The sequence below is a fragment of the Ammospiza caudacuta genome, chromosome Z (assembly GCF_027887145.1).
Source record: "Ammospiza caudacuta isolate bAmmCau1 chromosome Z, bAmmCau1.pri, whole genome shotgun sequence".
In the NCBI taxonomy this organism is placed as follows: domain Eukaryota; kingdom Metazoa; phylum Chordata; class Aves; order Passeriformes; family Passerellidae; genus Ammospiza; species Ammospiza caudacuta.
The window spans coordinates 44,215,813-44,239,951 of NC_080632.1; the positions used below are offsets into that span (position 1 = coordinate 44,215,813).

At 36.9% G+C, this 24,139-nt stretch overlaps 1 protein-coding gene across 1 annotated transcript in view; it reads right to left on the bottom strand.

Annotated features, from left to right (window-relative positions):
- Positions 1-24,139, bottom strand: part of ANKRD31 (ankyrin repeat domain 31) — a 62,139-nt gene that overhangs the window by 21,210 nt on the left and 16,790 nt on the right. Inside the window, 11 exon segments of the mRNA XM_058824186.1 lie at positions 1,467-1,563; positions 3,675-3,756; positions 4,515-4,597; positions 5,125-5,284; positions 7,880-8,022; positions 8,808-8,993; positions 12,525-12,687; positions 15,390-15,448; positions 16,923-17,067; positions 19,444-19,586; positions 22,457-22,636. Of these exon segments, the coding sequence (XP_058680169.1) occupies positions 1,467-1,563; positions 3,675-3,756; positions 4,515-4,597; positions 5,125-5,284; positions 7,880-8,022; positions 8,808-8,993; positions 12,525-12,687; positions 15,390-15,448; positions 16,923-17,067; positions 19,444-19,586; positions 22,457-22,636 (1,441 nt within the window).

A 24,139-nucleotide genomic window follows, 5' to 3' on the forward strand; every position in this document is an offset into this window, starting at 1 on the left:
GTTCTCACAAAAACTGAATGCCTGCAAGCATGCTTCAAGGCGTTTCTTTAAATGGCTCTTGTTTGCCATTGGCTAAACACTCCTAACCTAGGAGTCCTGAAGAAACAAATCAGAGTCATGGACACTCCAAGTAGTGTCTTGAGCTGCTATTACTTTCCTCCATGACACTGCAAAATAAATGTAATTGCTCAACACCCTCATTTCCTAATTTGTGCTTAGGTATCATGGTTCCATGAGGAGAAAAGTCCTGCTTATGAAACCTGGTTTCCTTTAAAAACAAGGTAACTACCTAGCTGATCAAGGAAAGCCAAGTGATGTAATCTTGGATTTCAGTAAAACTTTTGGTACCATCTCTCACAGGATCCTTCTCAACAAAATGTCCAGATAAACACATCACACAATGAGTGAGGAACTGACTCACAGGTCAGGCTCAGAGGCTTCTAGGGAATGGGATGACATCAGGCTGGTGTCCTGTCACAGGGTTCTGTGCTCTTAAACGTCTAAACATCTTCACTAATAAGCTGGATGCAGAACTGGAAGGGATACTAGGCAAGTATGCTAACAATACAAAATTGGGTGGAGCTGTAGACTCCCTTGAGAGCACGGAGGCCCTGCAGAGGGACCTCAATAAATCAGAGGATGAGGCAATCACCAACCATGTGAAGTTCAATAAGGAAAGTGATGAATTCTGCACCTGTGACGGGGCAAGCCTGGACGTATGGACAGAATGGGAAATGAGATGCTGGGAATCAGCAACATGAAAAGGGACCAGTGGGTCCTGGTTGATGGCAAGTTGACCATGGTCAGCAGTGCCCTGGCAGCCAGGAGGGCCACCCGTGTCCTGGGGACATCAGGGACAGCATGGCCAGCCAGGCAAGGGAGGGGATTGTCCTGCTCTGCACTGGGGCAGCCTCACCTCGAGTGCTGGGGGCAGCTCTGGGTGCCACAACAGCCTCATGCAGGGAAGGCTAGAGAGTGTCCAAAGGAGCGCCATGAGGAAAGGTGCATCACACAGGGAGTAGCTGGGCACTGGAACAGGCTCTCCAGGGCAGTGGTCACAACATCAAGCCTGACAGAAGTGTTTGGACATTGCTCTCAGGTACATGGTGGGATAGTGCTGTGCAGGCTAGGAGCTAGACTCGATGATCGTTGTAAGTCACTTCCAACTCAGCATATTCTGTCATTCTGTGTTTTTCCACACATTCTGTATCATTCACTACCTAATTTCAATGCTCACTGTGAGTACAGCAACCTCACTGTTTGCTGATTATTATGCATTAGCTAAATCCTGAAGTTCTTCTTTCATGTAACTGAGGTAACTGAAGCCAATACTGATCACGCTTCCAAAAAATCTGAATGAAAACCACATAGATGTACTTTTACACCACTATGTGTTCCTAACAACTTCTATCACTACTACTGCAAAGAACAGCTTTCTATGAATACAATCCTTGCATTCTACTTACCTGTATTTTTTAGCAAGGGTATCCCTCTCTGTTTTCTGGTTTGCAAGTATTTCATTCAAAGTGTCTTGTATCTGAGATAGCCTTTGGATATACACATCTGTTCAATATTTTGAAATAATCAAAATTATGATGGTAATAAGAAGTAGGAAATAATTTCATTAATAGCATTTTCAGTGTAGCAAGTACACAGCCAAAGTATAAAGACACTGCTAGAGCAGTATCTTATACTGTAATGCATGCTGGTAGCTCCTAACAATTGGAGCACTTTTAATGAAATTCTCATAGAAATAATTAAATACAAGTTTAACTTTAAAGAATTAGCAGAAGTACTAGAAAATTATGAAGTGCAAGTACCTTGTTTAGGAAATTATTAAGAGGAAAAAGGAATTAATTAAAGAACTGCCCTATGGATGATAAGCCCTGAAAATTTTCAAGCTCTTTGTGTTGCAAGTAGCTACATAACATGGCAATTATACTGAGGCTACCTGCAGAAGTTACACAATCTTAATAAGGTGCCTAAACCTTTCATTTGAAGTATTATGAAATAGCTTAATGAACCTAGACTGTTTCAAGTTGCATGCAATGGTAAAAGCATATCTGTCCCAGTTTTACATAGTTTCTAACTCATATTATAAAGTTAAATTATAAAGAAGAGCAATTATAAATTTTTCTTTGTACACCCTATCTCATAGACATATAAATGAGGGTTAGAAGTCCCAACCAGTGGATACCACTGGGATAATTTGCTAAAATTGTAACCTAATTCCTGAAACTCTAAAAATCAATACAAGCTTTACATAATCAGGAAAAGATGAGAAATTACAATATTAAATTGGAATTTGTAAAATGTTTCCCCAAATATTTTTCACAGTACCTACCAGTATTTGCCTACTTAGTAACATGTAAATATTGCTTTTATTAAGGCAGTTTAATATAAATTTTGTATCTGTTATTTATAGTAGATTTCACTGCATGGAAATACCTTGAGATTTTAGTCTACTTTCTACTGTCCTAGTTCAATCTTGTGCCTCATCAATAGTAATGACTATGACTTAGTTTAAGAGGTGCTACATTACTAATGCTTTTGTCAGTAGTGGTAACAGATCACCATGTTAATTTCTCTCATACCCCTGAACAAGAGAAGTCCGATTATCCCTGAAAAGGAGAAGTCTGATAGTTCTTTTTGCTCATTCATTAAATTGCACTGATGTCTGTGCACGGGCGTCTGTCTGTTGTATCATTTACCTATCTGTCAAACATTTTTCAAGAAAACACCTATTTCAATTAACCATATCCCATAAATCTGAGTTGGAAGCAATCTATATAATTCCATATTTCACATTTATTTTTAAAGGGATAAATTTACTTGTAAATACCATTAGAAAGCTTTAGCCTGTATTTAGGAATATAAATTTAAAAACAAACCCTTTCTTTCTGTCAGGAAGCAAAACTGTTTCATGAGTATGAGATGCTCCAATTACACAGCCCTGCCTAGATGGGTGAGGGCAGCTGGGGAGAGAGACCTTGGTCAAAGGCATTCTGCCAGGAAGCTATGCCTCTTGAAGCATCAAGGCACGGATACAACAGACTTCAACAGATACACAGCAGCAGCATCACGATCACCTAAGAAGTCACTGTGACTTAGTAAATTCTTGAGATTAATCTAAACTGAGATTTGATAGCCTAAAACAAATTACACCTCTGGGGATCAGCATCTCTTAAAGTGCCCATCATTCACACTGTCTGCTGTAAAGAATTCTCTTTTTTCCTCTCATAAATTACTTTAGGCTCCTGGAAGTCTAGCCACATCAGAATAAAAATGCTGCATCTGCTACTCCACCTACAGACATAGCTGTTCTTGGTCGTGCAGGGGCTCATGTGCTCATAACTGAATAATGCTGCCAGAAGTATGCATTCTTATCTAATGATCCCTTTTTATATAAACAGGTTTACTTGAGACACATGCCTCCAAGTGACATGCCTTCCTTTTTTGTCATAATTCCTGTTTCTGTTCATTCCTGCGTACGTACAAGAAAGTACTCTGGGAAGTGCCCACTCCTGAGAGGTGTTATTAAAATCTTATTCTCTGAAGCTGTACTTTCCAGAGGAGATTCAAATATATTATGTGCAATAATGTTTTAAAAACAGTTATATTGCCAAAGATATTTACCCACTAGAAATATGTGAAACACTTCAATTTATGTCTACCTGCATCTTTTGAAGTTCTCAACTCCAACAGCAACAGTTCCTCCTGCTTCTTTTCTGTATCCTTTATGGCACCAACAGACTCCTGTTAACAAACACCGAAATTACCGTAAGAAGTAGAGCCAAGTGCACCATACAAAACAGGCCATGACACCTGGCCTGCAGTTTAGGTGCTGTAGATTCAAGTAATTCCAGGTTGGGGATTACTGTGTAAAGGCAGTGGGGCACTGGTAGGACAGAGGTACACAGTGACAAGAACATGCTCTGCAAGGAGCTGTCACAGCCTGGGTTTGCTGTGGCATTCAAACTAGTCCATGCTCAGAGTCCTCCAGAAACCTCAGAGTGCACAGCAAAGATTGGACAGTGAATTTCACCATGACAGCATCATCTAGACAACGCAGGTTACAGACACCAGGAAAAGCTAACAATTTGTGCAAAAATCTTCCTTGATGTTTTGTGGTAAGATAAACAATATCTAAATATCTTCATTATCATGATGGTAATTTATTACTGTTTCAAAAAGAACCATTCTGGAAACACGATTAAAAGCTTCAGATCTCACAACCTTTTTTCCTATTTTTATAAGCAATAAGAAATCTGTGTCAGTATTGACTACTACTTCCGCAATAATTTTAAATGCACAGGAATTATGAACAGAGAGAGGTGATTATAAACATACTCATCTATGTAAATCACAACTTATCTTCTATAACTCTCTGCATAATGCTGTTTTTACATACATTTCAATAGATTATTTATTTAAATTATATTTTGCAGTCATCAAATGTCACTATGCAGTTGTACACCACAGAGCGGTTTAACAAAACTGTAATCTATACTTACCACACTGTATTCCTCATGTTGTGTCTCCAAAGCTGCATCATCATTTTTATAGCAGTCATAACAATGATGTTTTGATTTTTCCTCTCCACAATTAAGAAAAAATAAATAAAATTTAAAATTAATTTGCAGGAGCACCATAATAATATAGGTTAAAATGATGCAATGGCAAATCAACTAATCAAAAGTATCTTGTATACGCAAAAGAGATCAAATTTAGGTAGCATAAAGAAATGAAAGCCACCACTTTCAAAACTAGTCATTTCCCTTCCTGTGAAGGGAAATACAGATAATAACAAAAAACTGAGTATCCAAATATGTTCTTTTTACAAAAATCGGAATATCCAAATATGTTCTTCTTCTAAATATGTTCTTTTCTTTCTTTTTCTTTTTAAATACAGACAATAACATAAATCTGAGTATCCAAATATGTTCTTTTTCTCATTCTCTCAGAAAAAAACAAAACCCACCCACACATGCTATTTTCTGTAAATAAATAAATAAATAAATATCATTCAATAGTTAATGGAATTAAAAATATCTGTGTCAAACTACTTGAACGTATGATTTTTCCTTAAGACTGCAGGGTAATCCTATGATTTATATTACATACCAGTAACTTCAACAGTTTGAAAAGGAAGTACAGAGTCTGTAGCACCATACGACTTCAACAGTTCTTTCATTTCTTCATCACAAGCTTGATTCAAAGCACTTTCTCCTGAACCATCCCTCTCATTGGGATTTGCTCCATGCTGCAGCAGAATCCTGGCTGCCTATTATGTATTTTTGTTATTGGTACAGTGGTAATTCTTGTTGTGGACTTACTATACAACTACATGTGTTATATCTAACATACATCACAAATAATACAGGTTCTCTAGATACTCTAGAGAGTATATAAGTAAATAAGATACTCTACAATCATTATACCTGCAATACAAATTAAAAAATCCCAAACAATTGGCTATTGTCAACACAGATTTCTATCTTACATTTCTTGCATTTTTCCATTAAAATACACAAATAACTCACAAATTTTCACAAAACACATAATTTTTATAGTACTAATTTTTATGATTTTATGGTAATACAGAACAATTACAAAACACCATGTATCTAAATTAAGAGGAGCTGGTCAATTGCATTAAGACCAAAGCGCAGAATAGAAGTGCATTTCTTCCTTCAAAATTGGTTTCGGTTTCATGCACTGGTAATTTTTTTCCTAGTTCCAAAATCTTGAAGTTTGCTTAATCGCAGAATGTGGAAATCAGATTAGTGGCATCAGTGGAATCATCTACTCCCTGAATTCAAATCATATGAAAGTACTGATGAGGTCAGACCTTGGTAAAAGAATTTTCATATGTATGACTTTTCAGCTTTAGCATTTCTTCTTATTTCTTACACTCAGAGTGCAGGTAAGTAGGAAAATGCATCAGAACAAGAATGCTGACTCAAAGTTCAGGATGTTCTCTTGTTGGTTTTCCCCCAAAATACTGCATAATACACTTATACCTTTGCAAGAATCCTACTGATAGTTTGGCTCCAAGCCTGTGTGAATTCATCCCCTTTGTTTTACCCTTGGTCACAGAAAAAGATAAATGTGATGAAATATGAATTGTCCTGACAGAAATAGAAGAAGTATATTTGAGCCAATTTGGCATCACCTTTACACTTAGTTCCCCAGAACTCACTCTGTCAAAAGAACATTTTCTTTATTTCTGTGCAGTGCTGGGCACCACAAGTCAAGAAGAATGTGAAGGTCCTTGAATGTGTCCAGAGGGCAACAAAGCTGGTGAAAGTGCCGAGAGACATGCTCTGTGGTGAGCTGCTAAGGACTTTGGGCTTGTCTAGTTTGGACAAAAGGAGACTCAGAGACCTTACTGCTCTCTGCAGCTTCCTGAGCATGGAAGTGGGGAGGGAGATACCCATCTTCTCCCCCTGGGGTCCAGCAACAGATGAGTTGGGAAAGAGTCTAAGCTGTGCTAGAGGAGTTTGCCTGAGAGGAGGCAAATGCCCCAAGGCTGTCAATGGTTAAGGAACATTTGGACAATGCTAATATGATTTAACCTCTGGTTGGCTTCCAAGGGATCAGGCAGCTGGAGTAGAGGATCACTGCAGGTCCATTCTAATGAAAACAGTCTGTTTTACAGAACCACAGAATGGTTTGGGTTGGAAGGAACCAGTTAATAAAAAATTGTTTATTTTTAAACAACAAGACCAGAATCTTTTCTTTACAAAATTTTTTTTTTTACAATTAAGGTAGTGAGACACTGAAACAGATTGCCCACAGAAGTTGTGGCTACCCCATATCAAGAAATGTTTGAAGTTTGGTAGGACAGGGCTTTGGGCAAGCTAAGCTAGTGAAAAGATATCCCATCAATGACAGAGGCCGTTATGGCTACGTGCTATTCTCCTCTCCTGCTTAAGCCACAACCACCAGGAGCAGTGGTGATACATGCATCCAGCCTACTCCACACTTTGGGGGGGGAAAAAGGGCACTGTCAACAGTGACCCAGGCATCTTATTGGTGTGGAAATATGACTGTGAGTCAATTACCTTACTTCATAAATAGTGCCCAGCCCGGGGACCCTTGAGCTTTCTCACACAGTAATGGGCTGCACACCAGGATCTCCCTTTGAGTAGGGACACATCTCAGCATTACTCCTTGAGGCACAGAAATTCCTGTCACAACAGATTCTCCATAATTGATGCTAAACTTTGAAATCTTAGCTAAGTGATAGAAAGGATTGATTGTGAACGTACAGTCCTCTAGACATAAATTGCTGATTGAGTCTGGAATGAAGTCTGGATCTAGCCACCTGAGAAGGAGTTTAGAAAGCAAGGGGGTCCTTTCTGAACATGGTGACTCAACAGGAGGTTCCCTCCTTACAGCTGGAACCCTGTTTCTATGCAGTAAACAACAGAATTGTGGTAAACAAACTGTCCCATTTATCAGTGAACTTTGTTAACTCACTGTTTTATATCACTAAAGCATATAATTTGTTCTCTCTTAAGTGTGAAGTGCATCACTCCCATCTGCGGCAGCACTGAACTATCAATAAATTGATAATGTTCAACTTTAATACTGTTTTTAAGAAGCCCAAACCTAACAAAGAACCACAGGGAGTTTCTGAATTTTTATGATTTGTCTGTTGCATTAAACAAGTCAACTAACCATAAAATTTCAACTGTCACTACTGAAGAATATTTTTCTCTGATTTTTATCACTTTAAGGAATACTGGTTTATTTCCTAAATGCAAACCTACACTAAAATTATGTTTGTAACTTCAGTGAAATGTGGATTTTGCTTCGTGGACCCTCTGCTGGAAATTTGTGTTAGGAAATTTTATGCAAAAGAAAAATATACCTCCAAATAATTGCCTGAAACAGCATCGTGTATTGGTAAAACACCACAGAGACTTCTGCTGTTAACATCAGCACCTGCTTTCAGTAATTCTAAGATCACATCAGTAAATCCTCCATTAGAGGCTTCATGAATTGCTGTCCAACCTAATAAAAGCAAGATAACACAGTATGCATCTGATCTGGAAAGATCCACAAAGGTCACTAATTAGTAACTCAACATTTTGCTTCATTTAAGATAAATCTTACACAAATAATCATCAGGAAGGTAAATGATTTTGTGTGCACTCAGTTTACTTCAAAGAAAAACTCATCTAATATTAAGCAGAAAAACATTGTTTTCTTTTCTACTGCAGTAGAAAAATGATAGAAGAAACAAAATTGGAGTAGAAAAACTCTAAAAACTCAGGAGCACAGTATTAATAATCTGATTTCTAATACTAGAAGCATTTTATAATATTAAGTCTGCCAGACTTGATAGTATAGAATAGTATCCATTATGAGACTATGAAAACAGAAAAAAGCTATATATTTAGGTAGGAAAAAGCAAAACATAATCTTGTCATCTGTTTTTTTCCTTATTTCTTAAAGAAATAAGACCTGTCTGAATGTGCTTCACACATGCATATACTGATGCACATAAGATCCACCAAACTCAAAGTTCATTTCTGTACACATTTCTGAAAACATGCTCTTCAGCAGAGTAAAAAGACCCTCCTGAGAAATAGTCAGCATTACCTCCATACTGACATGAAAGTTATGTATTCATTCAGTGTGCTTGCACTTGTTTAATGGCTTCCTTTCCTCCTCAAAATTTTAAGCCAATAATCTGTAATTTTATTAAAATTATGCAAATGATATATACATGTCTATACTACAGATTATGTAAAATTGTAGTATAAAACAAGTTCATAAGGGAGTAATTTTCAAACCTGCATAGTCCTGCTCATTGACAGAAATTCCAGATGATATCAGAGTCTTCACCAAAGACACATCTCCTCTCTTAGCAGCAATATGCAGCTGAGTTTCCCCTTTTCCATTTCTCCTAATTTTCATCTTTCTCACAGCTCCTGTCTTACAGGTACCAGGTACAATTACAGCTGCTTCCCTGGTAGATTCTAAACAGATATTGGGTGTTCATTAGAATTTTTTTCACAAAGAATGCTTAAGTATAAACAGAAAATTAAACTTCATAATTCATTTGAATTACTGTAAATGTAAATACTCTTGCTTTAATTATTCAATAACATTAAGTGAATATAACAGAAAGTTAAAAGGTACTGTGGTAGGTCCTGTGCAACAGGTCAAATGACAAGCGGATCCTACACTTAAGAATTTCCAGTTAAAGCCTAGATGATTCAACAAGGGTACAACAAATTAGGAAGGCACAACAAAGGTAAGAAGGTTGAAATTTTATACTGTACAGAGGTAGAGAATGCGTTAGGTTTCTCCATGGACGGCTTTCAAGTTACCTGGCTGCTAAATACAAAAACTACACATGTAAAGATATGTAAAAAACTATAGAAGTGGAGACTTTATATTGCACCACTCCTTATCAGTTGCTTATTCTGTATCAGGGAAAAGATAGGTGTGTGATTTATATATATGTGAGATATAAAGATATAGATATATATATAGATATATACACACACAAATTATACATATATATATACATTATACACATATATATATATATACACACACACAAGTTCTTTTACAGCTGTGATGTGAAAAACTTCTTAGATTTAATAGTAGATGTAAGCTGCTTCTTAGGAAGTAGATTACAAGTCTTTGAGTAATGTTTAGTGGCATAGATAATCTATCATTTAAACCTGTGCACAATTGGACCCATAAGTGCAAATAAACTTGATTTATTGCCTTATTGGTTCACAAAGCAAACAACATTCACTTTAATGATATCATGTGGTCATCAGAGAGGTTCTAATTCTGAAGCTTCAGGTAACAATCTACCAAATTCTAAGACATACAACAGAAAAAAGAGATTAACAAAGTACTTATTATATATATTGAGTAAGGACAACCCCCTCTTCAAACTGGTACTAAAGAGACAGGACATATAAATCTTTCAAAGCTCTATCATCCATGCTAAATTTTTTCAAACTCTTGTTCCTTTTATCATACTACCCAGATATTTTTAAGAGTTTACGGTATTCTTTTTATGATTTCTTGAAAATATGTAATTTATTCAAAGAACATAGAAGCTTAAGGTTTTCAGTGAGCATTCTGCAACTCTCATCCATGTTTTCTTTGCTCCTTTTATAGCTATGAACAATTAGTTTATGCATCTTCCTCATCTCATCAAACAAGCTCTTTTCTAATATATTTCCAGTCAGCATTACCCATTAGTATCAAACATCTTCTGCACTTGACACCTGCCTTTCTTCAGGCACCTCCTGCCTTCTAGAAAACTGGCTTTTCCAATGTTTCATTCAAAGTAAACTACGGAGCTTGTCATACAAGACTATTTGGAAGAACATGAAAGACAGACTGAAGTGATAGTACAGACAGACATACAGTGAGGATATACCCATCATGGTTTTAAATCAGCTCACTGTAGGCTGTTCAAACCTGTGAGAAAGCATTCAGGCAACCCTTTTTGCACTGACACTGCTTGGCCTACACTGTATAGGCAACAAGAAAAACTCAAGAGCTCCTTTTTTAAGTGAAAACTTGAGATTCTAAAGCACACAAAGCCCATCACACTATTAAAACACTCATCCAATCTAAGACCTACTTCACCATAAGATAATGTCTTTTGTCTAAAAGCTTCTGAACTCCCAAAGCAATCATCCACTTTCTGATTCTTCCTTTTCTTTCCTTTGGATTCATAGGAGAATGTCCTAGGGATTTTTTACAGACATTGAAGGAAAAAAAAGGGTACACAACAGCCCATTAAGCTAATGAACCTTAGCAATATTGGCTGCAAGTGAACAGAAATAATTGCAAAGTTTTCCAGTTAAATTGTCAAGCACAACAGTTTGCTTCATGGCTGTTAGGAAACATTTGCAAAAGCATGATGGGACATTGGTTTCTGAATTGCAAAATGCTGGTTCTCTGTGGGATGCATTGCCAGGTGGGTCACGAGAAGGAAAGATCCAGATCTTGGCAAATACAAAGTCCAGTCAGCACAGTACAAAGATAAAATGAAGAGATTATGGTAACTAACAATCAGGTTGGATTAGGCTGACATACCTCAGCAACTTCAAGGACATTGTCCTTCAATACATCCACATGGGTCTGTGAGCAATTATTTCCACAGGTTGAACTATAAGAAAAGAAGCAAGCTGTTTGTACCTTCCTTCTGTATAAGCAGAATGGAAATGTTGGAAGCCTAGTACGTGACTGACTGTAGATGAAAGTGACACTGTGTCAATTGTGAAGAAAATATTTTTATTCAATAATAGAATAATATAAGGAAGACCAGTGGGACACAAAAGCAATCAGATGGGATAAAAAGGCCAGTTCATGACAAAAAAGTGTAAGAGAGCAAAAAATCTGAAAACCCCACAACTAAGAAAACATAATCCCATTTTTCACTTTATTTCTACAGCAATCTGAATGCCATTGTCCTGGACTCCAAATTTATTATGGCCTTCAACTGTATGAAGGGCTATACTTTCTTGCACCACCTCTGAAATGGCAACACTCTCTTGGTATGAAACGAATAATTAAATTTATCAAATAAAATATCACCTGAAGAATCTCTTATGAAGAAAAAAGTAGTCTGGGACATGCTACCCCAGAGAAGACCAAAATATAAGACACATGTTTGAAACAAATATTTTTAAAATCATAATGGCACAAATAGAAGGCAAAAAAGGTTTTAAGAGTGAAGGGATCCTATTGGAACTAGAGGTTCTGGTTTTAGTAGGTCTTGAGTACCATAGTACCATGGTTCTCTCATTCTAGAAAGAACCAAAGTACACAATGCATGCCAGCTTTATCAAAAAATCTGTAAGTGAAAATATATAGAGGTTACGATGAGCTGGAGCAGGGCTCTACTGTGATCATAAGGCTACAAGATAAATGCAAATTTTAGACATGGGATGAAAATGCTAAACAAAAAACTGCATGTGCAGGCAGAAGAAAACAGAACTACCAGAGGATGTTAGATCCTTATTCTCATGGAAGTAGGTTTCTATCTATACTATAGCTAACCCAAAGGTACCAGTACAATCAGAGTCTATGCAGATTGGTGCCTGATGAGGCTACATTCTGTATGTTACCATATTCTACAAAATATAAGTTGATCTTTGTGTGCCAAATATATGAAGAGGCCTGTTCTTTCATCTGTGACATGTAAAACAGTTAACTAAAGACCAATCAAATGTTATTTTAAACTGCTGTTTATGTAACATACTTAAGTAAAGATAAGCCTAAAGTTCTCACTTATGATCTTGCATCCCGTCAACGACAATGCTGAAAGACTGATCAATGTAACATAAACAAAATGTGCATTCTGTAAAATGGAGCGCAGATATTTCTGGAACAACTTAGCTATGCACTAGAGTATTTGCTCAACTTGCTATATATTTCTTGCCAAACTTTCCCTCATACATTTCAAAAAGCCTTCCTCGTGTACATTTGGAAAAAAAACTCCACTGATTTATAAAGTATTAACTTTTCACCTGACTTCTTAGATGTTTTTTGTTTTGATGCTTGACTCAATTGTGATTGATTAGATGAAAACTTCTTATTGCTGCTACTGGAATATGAGGCAGCCTTTGCTTTTCGGCTTGTCTCCTGAGGATTTGCACATGCTGGTTCTGACTCCTTTGTCTGTAAGGAAATCTATCAAAACAAAGGCAAAGAGAGTTTTAAACTCAGGGCTGATCCATTAGTTTTATTTCCATTAACATCAGATTATATTTGATTTGTCAAGTTTTGCAACAAATTACTCTGAAGGTGTTCTCATATCTGTATTTAGACTCCTGTCACTCAAATTACTGCTATTACTCTGCTTGAGACTGTGTTGATCCCTGCCACATCCTGTTGTAACTTTAAAACAGATATATTGTGAGAGGAAGTCAAAGCAAATCAGTATTGACTGAGAATCAAGTGCTCTTACAGCACTTGACTTGGATTGAAATGGATTTGTAAAGGATTCTCAAAACTTGACTGAAAGCTCACACAGTCCTGTACATCTGTATGCAAACTCTGAGATAAGGAGTGCTGACTTAAAAAGGCCATGGAACAGAGATGACATTGTTGAGAGATATTGAACTAGAAACAAGTTTCAAATGATGGCCTTGCAAAAAGACCAGATATTTTGGAGAATCAGAACTGCGAAAGATGCATTGTAGCAAGAACACGTGGGGTAAAATAACAGGTGATTGGTGTTAGAAGTATTAGCAGCACTGTGCGGCAAAAGCCAATATGGTGAAAAGCATTTATAAGGTACTGTAATCAGGAAACAGGTTAGTTTCTAACAAAATGGCATAGAGTCTTACATCTCTTGTCTCACCCTTCTACGAGATTGATAATGGAATTAAATCTTTTAAAACTCCTCTCTCAGTTGCCCTGTCTCTGTAGAGCTAGGATTTTCCACTAAACAGTCTGAGAATGTTGTGCACACACTTTGTCTGCAGAAACCATGGATGTGAGATAACACAAATCAGTGATCTCCGTCCTTTTACAAAGGAATTGCTGAGCTTCCACCAGTGCTGCCCTTTTACTCTGCAAATGAATTTTCACTGTACCATTGCTGAATTACATTCCTGTCGCAATACCACCTGACAGCTCAGTTGCTCTACAACATTAAGTGGGAGGCAACAATTATGAACAGATACAGCAATAGTCTGGCCCATTTCATTAGGCCCATCATGAGGAAAATATGCTTTCTTTAAAGCTCCTTGGATTGTACAGGGAACTATACTTGAGGTCCATATGACATGAGATAGTATTTCTGAATAGTTTTACTCTTCGTTGTAGCCTCTGTGATAAGAATAGCCTTTTTTGATCTTGTTGTTTAATTTTTTTAAATTTTCTGCCTTCAGAGAAAAGTTCCTAAGATCTTTATTACTGTGTTTTCCACCTGACTTGTTTTTCTGCTTTGTTTATGTTTAGCAAAATTTCCTTTGATGCTCCAGTATTATCATGTTGAGGTACACTTGCATTTGATTCTATCTCCAAACCAGGCGATATCATTAACTTCATTTTCTGATAAATTCCTTTATTATATACTAAAAGAAAACTGTGCTGCTATAAAATTAACTGATTTCCTCTGTGCTGCTTTTTTGAAGTACCAAGAATTTGAGGACCGAAGAAACGTGTATAATAATGAAAAACTTCATGGGCAAAATAAAACAATAAATATTACTGAAGTGCTTTAAACTCGTATTTATTTTTGAAAATTGAATTAATTTGAATTAATGCCTTTAAAACTGCCTTGCTTTTGTGGCCATAAACCAGAGCTCTAGTTTCATATTTCTGACAAGGCTGTCTGCAATTATTCCAGGAAATTACAAAGAAGGGTAAATAAAACATCAAAACCTCACAGAATTAACTCATGGTAATCTCAAAACCCATCTGGTCCAAAGGACAGTGACTATCTAGCATTAGCCTTCTGATTACTTTATACTGGAGGGAGAACCAGAACATACATTTCAACATCTGACACAACTACTGAAATTATCAGTTACAAATCTATAGCAACAGGTTTACATAATTAAATGTCTACAGCACCATCTTTATCAATCATTTAATGTTTTAATGCATAATCTAAGACTACACACCATGGATGCTGCTCCACCAGAACATTTCAAAGGATGCGTAGACTGTACAACTGTGAGTAACAAGGACAGTTATCATCACCACATAAAACTTCAAAAGCTCCAAAAGATGTATCTATGCACTCTACATTGTACATTTCAGATATTATCTGTTATCATTGTTGAAAGGAAGAAAATAGAGAGAGAAAATGCAGCTCTTAATGCTAAAAGCTGTTGCACTATATGCAAACACCGACCCAAGTGACTGATCACAGTCTTGTCTTCACATGAAGCACCAGCTCCCTCATCCTGCTGAGACCTCACAGCATAACTGTGCAACACCTACGCAAGACAGTGTGTTCCCAACCCTTTTCTCTCAAAACCCAGCACAACTTACTCTGCACCGAGGCAGGACATAATTATCCTACTGCTACAAGCCAGGCAAAAAAAGGCAGTTTCAGTAAGGTTTCTGCAAGTACGAACATGCACTGATGTACCACACTTCCTGTAGTTAGCTCTGCAGCACTTGAAAAAACACCAAGAACCACCTTCCATGAGATGCTGCCTGTTTTGTATCATCATGAGGCTCTACCTTACCCCAAGTACTAGTAAGGATGAACCTAACATTGACTGTCACTCTCAGTCCCTGCTGGACATATCTAGTACATTGTGTGCTGGAATTGAAACATACTTCAGAAACAGTCATCTGCTTTAGTTTACCGAAGACTGTCAGCAAACTCCTAACAATTTATAATCAAATCAGATTTCTTCGTAAAGATATACCTGGTGCTGATTTGTATCTTCTATACACTGAGCATTTAACATCTTTGAATCATCTCCACCTGAAATGAAAATGAAAGACAGAAAGAAACCAAAACTGAAGAGATCGTAATTTACTTTATACTTTACATATACACTGTCTTATGTCTACAGCATTGCATGTAACATTATTTACAATATTTAGCTTTCAAGAAAAATTATCAGGCCCGTAAGGGTTTTATTGGAATCTAAAACATATCAAGATATAAAATATTTATCAAATTTTGGAGTCTAATCTTTGTTGCAAATAGCATCTTGTTCAAATGTTTCAAATTTTCTTGATGGTTAGTGTCCTGAGCAATTCTTTTTGAAACTTAGCATAACCCCTGGCTCCTCTCTGTAAGACTTCAAGTGCACTTCAGGAGACCCAAAGAATCTCAGAGCAGAAGGCTGAGAGCCCTCACTAGCACCCCACCTATCTAATCTTCATGTCACCTGACAGCTTCTCAGGGGCAAGCCTGATATCATCCCAGTCTCTCTTCAAGTCTAGTTTTGAGCTCTATCAATGAGCCCTTCTAACTTATGAGCAAAGACCTTCTTCCTTCTCTGAGAAAGGTGAATGCCATCTGACACCAGAAGGCTTGGGGATATCCAGACCGTCCCGTTACTGAAAAACCCACAATTGTGGCAGTGACATTAGCTACAGAGTCATGCATTAACAGATGGGGTTTGTCTGCTTCCAATGTCCCTGCTCACAACTGAAAAAAGTGAGGAAAAAATTGCCTGTCTGAAGTCTCTTGATTATCCCTGGACTACATGTTAAAGCCATCCATGTGGAAAAGCAGTAATGGATAATAGGCTGAGGGATGGGGACTCTTTTTGACTTACACATAATACAGCCCACACAGTCCCATGGGTGTCCATGGTCTTAATCCTAGCTGTAATCAAGGCTTACGTTGTACCTGCTTCTGATCAAACAGTCTCCTCGAAAATTTCTTCACAATTTCACAAATTCCCAAGAATGTACAAGACCCAACTCCCTCCTTAGCCAATCACTAGCTCTAATCCAACGTTTTCCTTACAACTTCACTAGCTGTTACCTAGAGTAATATTTTCATGTGCCCTGCCCTATCAGTAATTAAGGCTTGGCAACCCCTAAGTTCTAGATCTAATAGTAGTTTCTCATTTTTTCTCTTATGGATCTTTCAAAATTCAGACTTTGTGCCATTTTAAAACCTAATTTTATCTCTATCTCTAAACCATATCTCATCCATCAGCAAGTCAAGCAATGCTGCATCTTCCATTTAGATAGATAACTATTGTGTTCCACATCCTCATTTCAACTTTAAAGGTAACTCCCGCCCAAGAAAGAGCTGGAAACTTACACTTTGTCAATGTACAGCAACTGTGGAGGGTAAGGAGTGCTCACTGTTAACACAAGACATCAGACAATGAAGGCCATTGAGGTATTAGCAGTAATTAAGGAAATATAATCCAACAGATGTTCTAAATTTCTCCATTTAGCAGTAATGCTATGTCAGAGTAATTCTTTCCTACCTGCTACTGAGTATCTTCTGGATTTTGCCACATAACTTTCAAGAAGTTTCACCATAGATGGGTTAGAAGCTTCCTCTAATGCACACTTTCCCATCTGATTCTTTAATAAGGGATCAGCTCCATACCAAAGTAATAAGTTTGCCACCTAGAAAAATAAGGTTTTCAGATAATTTTTTTTCTGATAGTATTTTTCAGAATCCTTATACAGGCTTCTCTCTCTCATACTTGACAACACAAGCAACTAAAATCAAATCTCTCTTTCTTTTAGTTCATACACACCAAGCATTCCCCTAGATGCATCATTGTCCTAATAGCTCTGTTATTTTTATGAATTATTCCAGTTATTTTTAAAATTGTTCCATTGTACCTGATGCCATTAAAACAAGGTCTCTCAAAATACAGGGAAGGATTCATCCTCCCATAGCTCTTAATTGGCAAAAAATAACAGGTGATTTTAGGGCTTGAGTCAGCTTATCCAGCAATGGTATCTACTTTAGGAGAAAATAAACTGTGCTGTAGATGTGTCTATTGTGACTCCTGTGACTGCAAGGGAAGTTTTGACAGCTATTTCTGACATGCAATATCTGCTCAAACAAAACATATTGAGATGGTCTTGCTAACAACATTATGATTTTTGCACAAATACAAAGCCTGAATCTATTGTTACTCAAGAAATTACCACTAGCAAAATCTTCCATCAACCTTTGCAAAATACTTTTTTAAGACATGGGAAATTTACAGTCTGATTATTTCATTTCTATGGGTAACTGCAATCTTATTTCAGCATTAATGTGATTTTACTTGTACCTCTGTATTTATTTCTTGAGCATCGGTTATCATTTCAGACTGAATTTGACTCACATCCCCCACCTCCGTGTTCAAGTCCCTCATTACTTCTAACCAGTGTGCTAATGAGAAAATTGTTAATGAAGTTTTCCTAATTCATACATTCTCCTAACAAGAGAGGAAAATAAAAAGGGTTCAGCTGGCAGCAAAAGCCCTTTTTGGTTTCACAAGTTGTCCCAAGTCTTTACATTTTTTCAACCAGTAGCACTGAGAACTCTTCTTCCATAACAGGATCATTGAGAGCATCACCACTTGGGTGCTCTCCCCTTTAATTTGACCACTAGAAAATCTTTTCTATGCTTACCATTTTTTCTGAAATAAATAGATTTTGCAGTACAGTACAGAAAATTATAAAGTAGTCAAAAGCTGTGTTTCCAATCTACAATAATAAATTCACACAGAGAAGGTAGCTTTGAAAAATACAGTTACAAATATCATGTTACTGTAAGTCATATTACTGAATCACTATCACTATTTTGCTGCTAGTCAAAAAACAACAAAATAGAATGTGACAGACCACTACAATAAGACAATTTTACTGCTACTGAGTAAACAGAGCACCACCATGTAGTACCATTCTTTCTGGATATACAGCTTGCATAACTTCAACTCAGCTCTGGGCTGAATGATCTTGGTGTGCCTCAAGTGACGCAGTTGAGATCAGTGCTCTTCCAGCATCACTCAAGTTGCTGGCCCATCTCTCTACCTGCAGAGATGCAGAGCCCTTTCTCCACAGCCACGGGTATCTTAGGTGACAGTCACAAAACTCAGAAACATTTCATGAACCTGGGACAGTCTGTGATGCACAACCTGCAATTTATTCTTGGGGCTCTCAAGCCTCAGAAAAAAATATTAACCAGAAGTCCACCTTTCCCCTTTGCTCCAGACAGACTTTTCCAGGAGAAACAAAGTAAGTCTCATCTCAGTTGTGAAAAAGACCAAATGTTCAGGAACAAAACTCCCCAAAAAATCCTTTAAAATCTGGAAATCAGGAATAATTAGGCAGCATAAAGCAGGTCTATAGAAAAAAACTGCCAGCAGATAAAAGGGACACACAGAACTCCTACACAAATTTGGGCTACTCTAGGAACATGCACAGTCAGGTGGAGGTGACCACCACCAGACTGAAAGAGTATCTGCAGTTCAGACACAGGCTTATGAAAACATTGCATTTGGCAAGAAATTTTACCATTAAATCAAACTGACTATTCAGTTAGTGTTCAGTTTAAGACCCTACAAAATATAAGGCTGTCTTCATAATCCTCCATGTTCTGTGTTAACACATGGGTGTGCATGGCTGTGATGACCTGCCATATATCCATGACTCCTATCCTAAATCATTAAAAAAATGTCATTAATAGTCCAGAAGACTGCTCAAATCAGAAGTTACTCTGCAGGGTGACTACAAAATCAGTGAATGAAGTAGTATTAAGCAGTAGCAATCTTCTCCTCAGTAGTATAACCATTGTATGAAACAGTTAGAAAAAATTTCTCCTTTTGGACAAATCTTAAGCATGGAGCAGTTTGAATAGAAACCAGGCAGAGAGGACTTGCAAGCTCCTGAATTTACCTATAATCTAAAAAGACCAGCCATGTACAAAAACACGTGACCTTCCAGACACAACAACAGTAACTTCTCTTCCTAAATCACACTTTGTGTTCAATTCAGATATACCTCATAATGGCCTTCCTTAACTGCATCTTCCAAGGGTGTGATTTGTTCCTTTTGCGTAGCATTAACATCAGCTCCTGCTTTCAAAAGCAGATTTGCTATCTCATAAAAGCCTTCCACACTTGCTATATGTAGCGCAGTCAAGCCTACAAAAAAAAATGTATATCACATTCGGTTGAAAAAAATTCTAGAAATTTATGTCACTTTTAGGTTCTCTCTGATGAAGACTTCACAGAGTATACTGAAATGGTAAAAACTGATGCATTCCAGTAAGGTGTGTGAAGAAATGTTTGTGAGACTGTCACAAGGGTTGGGAGATCTCATGGTTTCACCAAAATTTGTACCTACTGAGGAAGTAGATGCTGCAGTAACAACAGTAGGTTTAGATTTGATAGTTCTGTTATGAAAGGAGAGAATAGAAATTATTAATCCCATATTTTAGTAACTTCTCCTGGAATAAAACATATATGCTATTTTAAGGACAAGGCAATTTTCACTGCACTCTTTTATTTACATGGCTATGCTGAAAAGGGTAAGTAAGAAACAAGTGACAAAATAAAGACATTAAGCATTACTACCAAACAAAAATGTTTGTAATGCCATCCAAGAATTGTTCGAGTGTTCAAATAAATGAAAAATCCCTAGTAAAATTGCATATTCATGCCAAGATATATGGAAAAAACCCAAGATATCACATGAATTCTACTCTATGAAGGAGCAGTTTAGGAAAAATATGGAATGCAAGTCTTTGAACTGGATTTTGCATAACCATGCATCAGGTCCTTAAACATGCAGGGTGAGAGACATCAGGGAAACACACAGAGGATTTTCCACTTGCTAACTTCCAGCTCTGAAAGTAACATGCCCTCCAGAAGATTGCTTTGATGGATAGTCTTGATCTTCAACAATTTTCCATTATTAGAAGTTTGTTAGGGCCTAATTCACATACTAAATATGTGTATTAATAAAGGTTAGTAAGATTGTTTAAGTCCCATTAAGGAAAATTATCTTAATTTCACTAGAGGGAAACTCTCGAGGCTCTTTCACACACAACCCAACCCTGAATATTGTATATTCCTAGTAACCAGGTCTGTTCTGTAATCTATTAAAGAGATAATAAAAATTTGCATTTAGTGGAATGCACTAATTTCACTTTCAATAAAAAGTATACTCTACCTGATCCAGTAACAAGACCTGGAAAAACTGAAATTGCCACACATTCAATTAATAATCACTAAAGGTTAGCAACGTGACTCTGCAAGGACACTGTGCATGCTCCAAATCAAGAAGAAACACAAGTTTTAGTGTAACTGCTTCTCAGATCCCTCAGGACACTGTGAGTCAAGACTGAAACTTAGAGTACAAGACAGTATCTTTAATATGTTGGCCATATCCTACATGCTGATGTCCAGGGAAAAAAAAGGAGAAAAAAACCCCCAAAACAAAACAAATAACAGAAGATCCCAAAAACTCAGTAAGGTACTGAAGCAGAGTACCATAGCATAGGAATAAGGAAAGAATACACTAGGCTAAGATATGGATAATAATTGGGGGGAAGCTTTAAGAAGGAGAACAGACAGAGGCAGTATATAATATTCAGAACAATGACGCAAAGAAACCAAGATGAAAGTGCGTGCCAAAATGACACAAGTCTGTTAAGTCTTTCTGATTTCACCTGCCTCACCGAAAATAAAAGAAGCAGGGCCAGGTCCACCTCTTATCTCTTCAAGGAGTACAACTAAAAGATATCTTGTGCAGCTCTGCTCCTTTTGCACCACAAGAACCAGCAGCCAGAATCTGGGGGATGAAAAGATGGTGGCCTAGCAAAATACACAAAGGCAGAAAAAGCAAGCAGCTGTGACCCCAAAATCTAGAACCATTGCACTTTAGTACACTTGCCTACTGTGGCCACAGCTGAACCCACACTATCAGCACTTCTCAGCTGTCAACACAGGGTCTGAACCCTACCAACAAAATATTTTCTCCTCTGCCTCCAGCACACATTAGTACATATTAAAAGTCAGTCTGTTAGCTCAAGTGTCTCTGCTGTAGAAGTCTGAGATTTGCTGCTGACCCAATCTATCTCTCAATATATTCCAGAAGACAGAGAATTTCAACCTTAATTCTGGTCCATTATATGCCTGCATTATACAATAGCCTATGACTGCAGAATGCGGTTTTTTTCTTTCCCACAGGACAGTTGTGAAATCCTAGCTTCTAGAACAATATGGAAAGACTGTAAGAATGAAGTTTTCTAGCAGAAGAGCCAGCTGTCTGAAACATTTTTTTTGTTATGGAAATTTTTCAGAGACTAATGGATGAGACAGGGAAATGCAGATTAAGAAGAGTCTAATATTTGAAACAACCAAGTAATAATTAAGGCATAGTGAAGTCTTTGACACAAAGTAACACCCACAAAACTGGATAAGGCCAATTGCTTTGATAAAAACATTAACAGCTGGTTGCTCTTCGTCAAGATTTTTTCCCCGCCCAAAACAAAGAAAAAATGGAAAACACCAAGTAATCACAACTTTAAAAATTCAAAGCTGTGCTCAACTTCTCTCAAGATGTAAAGGGTGAAATCAAAGTTCCTGGAAAAATTTAACAGGAAAAATTATATCTTGACATCTCAAGTTGGCCCCTGAAATGGACAAAAAATGCCCCCCAACTTTAAAACCTATGAAAGTGATTATTTAGTGAACTGTATTTAATGACTGTTTTGTGATAAGTATGCATGGAATCATTGAACTAAGGCATGTAAACCTAATTGCATCACTTTGTAACTTTTTCAAGTGCTTAACTTCTCCCTCAAAATTTTTTTTCTTGTATACTTTTATAACTAGATCTACATCTTTTCCCATGAACAAGTACTAAGTTAAACCAATAAAAATTTAATAATCAGTCAACCAGTTACAAATTTAGTCTTTTCCACTACACAAACTCGTAATATATGCTTTTATTAGTTATAGACAGGTATTTGTACTGAAAATAGTATTTTAGTACAATTGCAACTTACCAGCATAATCCTGAGCATTTACATTTCCACCAGCTTTTATTATCCTACGTACGAGGTTTATGTCTTGGTGAGTAACAGCTCTATGTAGTAAGTTCTCACCATACACATTCTTCCTGTGGATTGTGGAAAGTGAAAGGGGGCGAGCTGGATTTAGGGAATTCCTAACAAAGGCTTCTCGTTCTGAAAAATAATGTAAAAGATCTGTTGCACAGAGAACTATATTTTCTCTCTTATCTTGGCTTCACTTTATATCAAAATTAGTAAATAAGCTTCTTGAAGAAACAAATGTTCAATCAATCTAGTAAAAAGGAAAATCTCAAAATAATCACAAATTTAATAATAATGCCATTTAATAAAAGATGTCATAGTGAATTTCATAACAAAACTCCAACTGAAATTAAACACACAGAAATAAGAGTATGTAGAAATGTTTTAACTTCAGATTTTTTCGTTTCTAATGAAATTTTTGCAAGGTGCATTGCTTCCCAATGGATAATAAAATCACTATTTTGCATTCAAATCATGATAAGGTGACCATTTCAATAACTAGTAAGTTATTAAGTAATTTAACTTATCTTAAAAGTAAAATTTATGCACCATTCTTTTTTACTCTTCTATCTTTTAAAGTCTCTGCTTCATGAGAAAGTATTTACACTAGGATTGATATTAGCTCCCTCAGGTTATCTTTTCTCATTACTTCACAACCAGCTCAGTCATTTCTGCATTGAATGAAAGGTGAATATGAGGTCTAAAAGTAAAAAGTAAAATTTAGAAGAGACTGCTTTTAATATTTAGTTTAGTATTTAACAAAACAAACACTATCTCCCATCATGCAGTCATCACACTTTTCAGCTTGGCTTAAATTATTTCCAATACACAGATCAGCTGCTCTGTACTTCACCAGCACTGCTATTCCAATATGTAGGGAAGAGTATCCTGGCTACCGCCTCTGATGAAAAACAAGGAGGGAAGAAAGAAAGGAAAAAAGACCAGGAGAATCATTTGAAGATAAACATAGTGCAGGCCTAGGCCATTAATTCATCTACTCATAAAAACTCCTAGGACTATACACATTGCTCCTCTCCACAAGCTGTATCAGGTGTGCCTCACAGGACCTAAAACTCCACCCAGGTGCCAGTGATGCCTTAAAGAACCTAGAAATGAAAAAAAAACACACTTTCAAGGCAATATTAGTATAGGAGATAATATAAAGGCTGGTCCTTATTGGAGGCCTCCAGAGGCAGATATGAAAAATCCACATCCCCACGTGGGGTAAATACAGTTTTATAAGTTTAGCATATTAACATAACTGACAAAAATCCTCAATTAGAGACATAAGTGGTGAGGTAATTCCTGCCCAGTTCTACTCTTTTCTGAATCCTCCCACCTAGACAGGAACTAAATTTTGTTTATGAAAATGTGTCTCAAAGAGCTGGTTTCAACCTTGGCTCCCAGGAAGAACCAAGATAGGACAGGGGCCTTAGACCCCGAGCCTGGAATCTTTGGAATGTATTTTGTCTTTCTGCCTATCATGCTAGGGAAAAGGTACAGAAAAATAGTAGGACAGACTAACTACAAATACAATAATGGGCAACAATGCTACATATATATGTGTAAAGAATATAGAGAATACATAAAAGCAAAAAAGGCAAAATTCAATATATATATATATATATCACCAGA